This window comes from Enhydra lutris, unplaced genomic scaffold (genome assembly GCF_002288905.1).
Source record: "Enhydra lutris kenyoni isolate GAN:26980312 unplaced genomic scaffold, ASM228890v2 scaffoldscaffold34, whole genome shotgun sequence".
Taxonomy (NCBI): Eukaryota; Metazoa; Chordata; class Mammalia; order Carnivora; family Mustelidae; genus Enhydra; species Enhydra lutris.
The window spans coordinates 11,827,991-11,836,654 of record NW_019154118.1 but is presented as its reverse complement, the minus strand read 5'-3'; the positions used below and the strand labels follow the sequence as shown (position 1 = coordinate 11,836,654).

Sequence of the window (8,664 nt, the reverse complement as noted above, 5' to 3'; positions counted from 1 at the left end):
ACGCGTTAACAAACGATTCCCGGAAACGCGGTTCGTTCCCAGTTTTGCGCGGCGAGCCCTTTATTATCTAAAGAGACTGCAAGCCCGAGGAAGAGAATAGGAGACCTCCTAGGGGAAAGGGAGAGGGGCGACGCGCTGGGCCAGACTCCTGCCCCACCGCAACAGTCCACACGCCGGCGCACGTCCGGAAGCGGATGCTTGCTTAGCTTTAATCCCGCTAAAGCGCCTCATTCCCTAAAATGCAACGAAAACGAGCATTTCCGCACACAGCCCAAGGAACACTCACTTTTAAAATATCAGTAGCCCACAGGCCGTGTAGGAGTTGCGGGACAGATGCAGCTAGGTCGGGAGGCAGAAACTGGTCGGTAGGTTTTCCCGTCCAAGTTTCTCACCGCGCGTGGGCGCCGCTCAGTATTGGGACTGCGGGAGGGGGGGCGTGTAGAGCGGGTGCCCCCGGGGGCCACAAGCTTAAGGGTGCCAGGGTGCCGAACCGGAAGCTCAGGAGGGGAACGGTGAAGGGAGAGGATGGAAGCGCCGCCCGGAGGAGGGATTGTCGCCATAGTTTTTGAGTTAGATTTGTGTAGTGCGGGAACCCCAGTGGAAGGTTTGTGGCTAGCAGCGCGCGAGTCTGTCCGGCAAAGACAACTTAAGCATTTGGCTGTCGTTCTACCTGGATCCCCGCAGAGCGGACGGCCCACACTCCCGGTCCCTTACCTGCAGCCAATCGGTCTACCCAAGGAACGGCAAAGGGTCCGGGTGGAGAGGTCTCGGAGCCTGGACAACAGAGCTGGGGGCAGGTGGCGGAGAGGAGAGGGCCGAGAGGGTCTGTGATCGCGGCGGACTTAGAGCCCAGGGTCCAGCTTGCGCCACTTAAGACGCGGGGCGCGGGAATGAGCTAACGCAGGTGCACGCTCGCCCGGCAGGGAGCCGGCGGGCGGGACGGAGAGGAGGGCGTGGGCAGAGCCACGGGGCGCCGCGCGGGTTGGAGGGTTGACCGGTGTGTTTTGTTTTGTCTTCCAGGAGCGGATCTTCGAGGCCCGCCCCCGCATCCGAGTCCGAGCATTCCGCATCCCGGAAGGAACCGCGCCCCGCCCCGCCGCGTGCTCCCCGCCTCCCCAGCCACGCGGCTCAGAGCACGTGCGGCCCTGGGCCCAGCTCCCCCTCGTCCCCAATGTCCACCTCGTCCTCGGGCTCGGTCAGCACGAAGGGGCCAGCGGGCAGGCCCAACCGAGCCTCTGCACCTGCGGCCTCGGGGCCGCGGGGGCTGCCCTCAGGGCTCTCCGGCCCATCTGGCGCTTTGGACTCGTCCTGACTTTTCCTCAGCTGCTTTTTATGCTTCATCCGCCGGTTCTGGAACCACGTTTTCACCTGATTTCAGGAGGGGAAAAAAAAAAATACAACCACGTCATTCCTTCAGATTCGTCGTTACTAGGATCTGAGAGATGGCTGGGGGTTAGGAAAACGGACCACAGCCCACTCAGAAATTATCCAAGAGCTGTGAGAGTCTCATCCTTGGGTTAAATCACACCTGAACTGCTCACAAGTTACCGTGTTCGGCTAAGTGAGAATCAAGCATCCTAAGGCTCCTGGAAGTAATTGTCCAAAATAACGATCAAGGACAAAATGGTGTGCTTAGTTAATACTAATACTGTTATCAATTATAATTACAAATAGTAAGTGCTGCGTGGATGAGTCTCCTCTATGTTTAACTTACATTCCCCTCGTTTTGGCCTCTAAACACCTGGTCTTGCTGGACAGGAAGATGAGAATCAACCTTGCTGGTTCTCATCAGAGAGAAAAGTCAGGGGTGCCCGGCGGGGCTAACGATTTCCCAGAAAGTTGGGCTCCCAGGTACAGACAATATAAGAGAGAGGAACTGGAGGAGGGAGTTTGAAGGTTGCAGGTGAACAGAATCTGGAAGATGAAAACCGTTCTCCCTCTCAAAACAGAGCGATAAGTTGGGCGCTTACATTACAGTGGGGGAGTGAGGAGGCTGGATTGGAGGACTTGGCGCCTGTGAGAGAGATTAAAATAAGAAAAAAAAAAAGAATTCCCTGTGTGGACTTCGCTCAGGACAACCCCGTCTAGTCTCTTATTTTACGTCGGACCAGGGTTACAGCCTGATCGGAGAGGAGAAGCGGGGGGGGGGGGCAGAGAACCAATCGTTCGCAAACTAGGAGCGCTCATCAGGAATGCCGAGGAGTTTCTCCCCCCTGTCCAGAGCTTGCTCGAGCAATGATGCTTGCGTAAGTCTGCCCTGAGGTTGGAGGTGTCGGTACTTTTACTAAGGATCTTTGGGGAAGCCTAGAATAAAGGGGAGGGGGGGGGGTCACTCCCACTCGAGAGCTCGGCACTGGGTACAGAGGTGGTAGGACTTAAGGGGAGAGGAAAGAGCGGCGGCGATCAGAACTGCCCCTCTCGGGCCCACCTGCGTCTCGGACAGGCTGAGGGCCGTAGCCAGCTCCACCCGCTCTGGCGTGGACAGGTAGCGCTGGATCTCGAATCTCTTCTCCAGGCCGGAGAGCTGCGAGTCCGAGAAAACCGTGCGAGCTTTGCGGCGGCGGCAGTGCTTCCCGGGCAGCTCGGTGTGCTGGGGGTGCGGGAACAGTGCCGGCACAGGCATCCCTGCAGAGAGAAAAGCCGCCGAGTGGGTAGAGCGCGATCCCCGGGAGCCACCTCCGGCCCGCACTATCCACCCGGTCCCCGGCGCCTCCCTCCGCTTCTTGCCTCCGCTAGTCCCCTCGTCGCCCCAAAGCCTCTCCAGCCCTTCTCCCAGGAACCGCAGGGGAGGGGAAATAAAAAATGACAAGAACAGCGCTTGGAGATCTTTATCCGGCAGGTCGTCTAGACCTACAAACAATGAACAGTAAGTCAAATAGAAAAGAAAAATTTTAAACTGGAGGCCTTAGAAAATGTCTTCTTGGAAGGACTCTCGCAGCGTCTGCCAGTCCTCTGCGGCGCGTCCGAAGTTTTCTTGCAAACGTCGGCTGGCCCAGTAGCTCCCCTAAGGACACTCTGTGCCGTTCTGGGGCTAGGAGAGGCATGAATGTGGCCCTGCTTCCCACCCTAAAAAACACCTTTCTCTTTCCGTGCTGCCCCCATTCTCCCGCCTGAGGCCAAAGAGAACAGATCAAAACTGTCTCATCAGGAGCTTTTCAGAAGCAAGAACTGAGGAGCAATTCCCGCCTGGCACGTTCCCTTATCAGTTGCGGGGGACCGCTGGGGACCCCATCTCTAATCTTATCTTCATCCTTTTTCTTATTCTTTCTCTCCTTCGACCCTAAGCAGAAGCACTGAAGCACTTCCCTCCCCCGACCAGGTCAGGGGGAGACTTCTCTTGTCTTTCCTGACCTCTGCAGGCATTATGGTGTCTTGAGACACACCAAGAAAACTGCCACAGACATCAGTTTGTCAGTGGGATGGGGGGGCAGTGAGGAAACAAGCGATTTTGGCATCCCAGACTTTGGCCACTGCTATCTGGGGGGAAGGTGGGTGCAGCCCTGAACAGGCTGTCATGGGCCAGGGAGTGAGGCCAATACCAAGATGAACACCAACATGCAGGCTTCCACACAGCTTCTCTAAGGGCCCTGCCAACCCAGTGCCTCAGAATCTGGGTTTTACTGCTTCAAAAAACTTTTAGCTTTTGTCCTAGATTCCAGAGCATGCATTTCACAAACTGTCTCAGGGGTTTCCACAGCCCTGGCGGAGACGGGGTTGTTTTCCCACTTGCACTCTGCATCCGGACTCAAGGAATTATTATACTGCAACTGGAATGAAAATGTGTCGAAGAAAGCACGAATGTCCTTGCAGAGAGCAGCAGAAAACATCTGAGTATTTCTTCACATCTCCCTGTCCCAACCACTTTGCTGGCCCCGGTCTTTGTCATTCACGGAAAATCAAAATACTTTGGCATGGGGCTCCAGCTTCACCAGCAACCGGGGCATGGGCAGCTGAGCCCAAGATTGTGAGTTAGACGGTGGGAGTGTAGAGGGTTAATGAGGAGCGGTGTCCCTCCTCCCACCCCAACACACACACTTTTTTTTCTTACCCTTTTCCCCCCTATTCTGGTCAGGTCAAACCTTCAGTCCTCAGAATATCCCAAACCCTCATTCACTTCTACGCTGAAGCAGTATATCCGCGAATGCTCGGCACCCGAGAGAAGAGCGCTGGACCCGCTGGAGCCTTTTGAGTAAATGAGCTAGAAAGAGAAGAGCGCTGGACCCGCTGGAGCCTTTTGAGTAAATGAGCTAGAAAGTGGAGTTCTGCTTCATGGAGGGGGGGTGGTCACTGGTCTCCCCTAGAGCAAGGGGAGGCAGAGAATCAGGATTGAGAGCTGGACCACAGTGACCAGGAAGACCACTAAGAAGGAGACTGAGCACTATCCACCAAGAATATTGTCAAAACCTCCAGCCACCTCTTGGCTAGGAAGGCTTCCTTCATTATAAAGCCTGTGGAGAGACTGTAACTTATCCCCAGTGGGTTGGCAATGCCTCAAGGGAGCTCGGCATGTTCTCACCCATATATGCCCAATGTTCCACTGTCACTTAGGGAAGGAAGCTGACAAACCAGGCCAAACCAACTCTGGCCTTTCCTCAGCTCTACCACAAGCTTAGGGTCTGCACTGGGAGACCTGCTCTCCCGCTCCCCCAAACCTTGAGTCCCCTGTTACTTACCCGAGGTGGTGAGGAAATAAGGGTGGTGATGGTCTCCCTTATGCAGAGGGTGATGGGGGTGAGGAGCCAGGAGGGTGGGTGTGGGCATGAGGGGGTAGCCATAGTCTAGCAGAGGCACCCGGGAGGCCAGAGAGCTGGCAAAGTGGTCAGGGGCCATCTCCCTTAGTGGCTTGGGCTTGTGCAGCAGGATGTCCTCAATGAAGAAGGACGTGGGCCTCTGAGAAGACGCTGGGTGTAGAGGGGCGGTGAAGTTGAGGTTCATCTTGAGCCAAGCGTCTGTCACAGGGTGAAGGCCGGGGACGAACTGTAGGAAGCAAGCGGTCTCCGCAAGCCTGGTCGAGCGCCGACAACGAACCTCAGAGGCTCGGAAACCCCGCGGCTCTCTCCCGGGCCTGGGCTACCCCCGGCGCTGGAGAGGCGAGAAGACAACCTCCTGGGTAGGTTGGGTCTATGTGTAGAATTGGCAGCTTCAAGAGGGGAGCTGGGAGAGCCAATGGCAAGGCTGCCAGCGGCGGAGGGGAGGGTGCGGTGGGCTCGGGGCGGGGCGGGGAGCTGTCCGCCGTGCTGAATACGACCCGCCAGGCCCGGAGAGAGCGGAGCAGACAGGGTCCTTGCTCCTACGAGGTTGGTTTCACACCCTCAATTTGAGGGGGTTTTTCTTTTTCTTTTTTTTTTTTTTCTCTAAGGCATTTTATTTTTTTTAAGGTTTTATTTATTTATTTATTTATTTATTTATTTATTTATTTGACAGACACACAGTGAGAGAGGGAACACAAGCAGGGGGAGTGGGAGATGGAGAAACAGGCTTCCGGCTGAGCAGGGAGCTCTATGTGGGGCTCCATCCCAGGACCCGGGGATCGTGACCTGAGCCAAAGGCAGACGCTTAACGACTGAGACACCCAGGCGCCCCTCTCTCAGGCATTTTTAAAGAAAGCTAAAAAGAAAAACTCTCTGTCATTCGACAGACTTCCTTTAGAGAGCAAAAAGCACTTAAAGGGTCCCAAAGCAATAGGGATAAGGCATTTAGTTTGGCATTTCGGCCTGGGTTGTCCGAGTTTAGAGACTTGCTAGCAGGATGGAGAAGGGGAAAAGTGACAAGAAGGTCCATATTTGCTACACCCAACTTCAGTTGCTGGCTGAGGCATGGAAGGACTGTTGAGGTAAATAAAAAAATGTTGATGACCATAACATTCTTTCCCTCAGTTATAGAGGGTGGTATGAAGAAAGTTATATCTACATTAGGAAGCAATTTGGTCTGTGTAACTATATCCAGAGCTAGTTCTTAATGCCAGCCTCCATCTCCTCTCAAATGTCCTTTACTTCCCCATCATCCCACTCACACAGCTTTCCTATTTCTGTCACGCTACCATTTTCAACCTTAACCCACCAAAACAGTTGTCCTAGACTTTTGTCTCGTGTTCTTTCCCAGCCTTTCTTCTCATTTCCCTACCTCCCAATCTTTTGGGGTTTTTTTTGTTGGTCCCCCCCCCTTTTCTGTTTGCCTCTTTCTAATCTGTCGCATTTATTTCCCTGGAGTCAATTTGCTAAAATTAAGGTGATCATCTACAGCACAGCAGGGGTAATTTCAGCTCGCATCTCTGAAAATTGCTCTAATTATTGATGTTAAACTCAGGGAAATTAAAAGAAGCCACTTCTCTTCCATCTCCCCATTTTTAAGCTCTAATTTGTTGAAATCTAGTCGTCATCACAATTCCAATCACTACTGCTAATAGTAAAAGTGTTTTAATAGAGACTGAGTCCTCACAACCCATGCTATTAGATAATTAGAGGAGGTGTTAGAAAGCCAAGTGCTAATCCTTGGGCGCGAGGGTAGGATTTCCATCTGATCTAGCAGGTAGAACAAATTAATTACCAGAATCAATTAGGCCCCAAACTACAGTGCACCAGGAAGTGGGAGCGTATTCCGTATGGATGAACTGGTAAATGGTAAACAGATGAGGAGAGTGAGAGGAAGGGGGAAGAAGAAAGGAGGTAACTTTAAAGTAAGATCTTGGCAAGAACGCTTTGTCCTGGGAGTCTGAACTGTGATTTCTTTCTTTCTTTCTTTCTTTCTTTCCTTCCTTCCTTCCTTCCTTCCTTCCTTCTTTAACTGATTATAATGATTAAGGACTGAAAACCGGAGAGCAGGCAGCCACAGAGAGGGAAAAGAGTAGACTTTCAGGGGTCGTTCCTCCCTCTTTAGCCCTGGTCTATTGATCTCCTGCAGGGCTAGAGGGAAACCGAAACCAAGGGGACTTGTGAAGTGGCGCTGGGGGGGTGACGATCCACACTTTACTGATGACCACTTCCCTCTCAATGAGAAGAGCTTACCCAGCAAGTGAAAGCCAAGCTGTCCTGTCCCCTAAGCCCCTAAAAGCCAAGTGGCTACTGAGGGCGTGGTGAGTGTACAACCAGCCTTTGGTCTCGGTAAACAGCCTAGTTGTGTCTGCGCATTCCCTATGCTCGGTCCCGACACAGACTGTGGCTACAGATTTGCACCCAGCCTTGGGGATGGGATTTCAACCTCATTCCAGAGCTGAAACTATTTCTGTTTCCCAAGCAGAAGTTGAAGAGATTATTGAATGTCCCTTTGGGAACAGGGGCAGTAAAAAAATGTCTTTGGGTGACTATTACCTTGGAACCAAGGCACTGCAAACCCTTTCTCAGAATTCTGCCTTACACAGGTAACCAGAGTGTTCTCAGGATCCAGAGAAGGGGAGGGAAGGGGAAGACCGCCTGTTTGGTCCTTACCCTCCCCACTATTTCACATAGGCTGCACTCAGCTCCCTGCTTGCCCCCAAAGCTAAGGCTGTGTCTTCAGACCCCATCCCTGGAGGAGACGTTCCCCTTTTTCTAGTTCGGCTCGCACTGGGACCTGCTTTCCAGAGCTGAGAGCTGAGGGCCACCTAGGGAGACTTAAAGGCATTTCCCTCCAGAATCCAGCTATACTACCTTTGCCATAATCCCAGCAGGAACCTAAGAAGTAAGACACGGAGGGAGAAAACATGATAGCTAATGGAAAGCCTTGAGGACTGTAGGACTTTTCCTTCCTCTTCCCATTCCCCTTTCGGCAACCAAGGGTAACAAAGCTCAGTTGTTGAGAGTCCCAACCGCCCACACCAATGCAGTTCCCTGGGGATGCGGAGGCGGGACCGCGGGATCTGAAGTGGAGGCGGAGACAGGGATTCCTCAGTCGCCACCCGTTTCCCAGAGGGAAAAATCCCTTCTTCCAGGATGCTCAATAATCACAGCTGGGGGCTGCTTCGGGGTTTCTGGGACCTGACCCCTGCCAGCAAATGTACAGGCAAGCTGTACAGGTGGGTCTTGTCTTGAAGAAGTGCCTGTTGGGTCCTAGCCTCAGATTCCTCCTAGAGCTATGGCCCACACACTCAGGGAAATGGAAAAGTCAAGAAAGCTGGTAAGGGGGCGCCTGGGTGGCTCAGTGGGTTAAGCCTCTGCCTTCAGCTCAGGTCATGATCTCAGGGTCCTGGGATCGAGCCTCGCATTGGGCTCTCTGCTCAGCAGTGAGCCTGCTTCCCCCTCCCTCTCTCTCTCTGTCTACTTGTAATCTCTGTCTGTCAAATAAATAAATAAAATCTTTTTTAAAAAAAGAAAGGGGGTAAGTTTCTCTGCTGTGGAGTTACTGCACAGAATGGTGGAGAAACACTAGGATCACCAGAATCCATTCTCTATGCTCCCCTCAAGGCCCCTGTGTGGGCCATCCTACTTCTGCGCTGGAGTCAGAGCCTCCAGACCTTCAGGGCTGCCTGGCCCCACCCCTTCAGGGCCAACTCCTGCAATGGGTACAAGTTATATTTTTTCAGAGAGCTTGTAAACCATTTGCTCCTTAAAAGCAGAGATGTTTCATTGCCTGGATTATCTCTAAAGTATAGATCAGCACTCTCCAATAATGTGAGCCACAAAGGTAATTTTAAATTTTCTACTAGTCACATTTATTTTTTATTTTATTTTTTAAAAGACTGTATTTATT

The 8,664-nt window shown here is 52.7% G+C and overlaps 1 protein-coding gene across 1 annotated transcript; it reads right to left on the bottom strand.

Annotated features, from left to right (window-relative positions):
* Positions 1–1,128: 1,128 nt before the first annotated feature.
* LOC111153670 (brain specific homeobox) lies at positions 1,129–4,935 on the bottom strand. Its single transcript, XM_022512817.1, has 3 exons — positions 4,674–4,935; positions 2,429–2,625; positions 1,129–1,368 (listed from the first exon to the last, which is right to left on the bottom strand). The coding sequence occupies exons 1-3, from the start codon at positions 4,933–4,935 to the stop codon at positions 1,129–1,131; spliced, it is 699 nt and encodes a 232-aa protein (XP_022368525.1).
* Between the last annotated feature and the right edge of the window lie 3,729 nt (positions 4,936–8,664).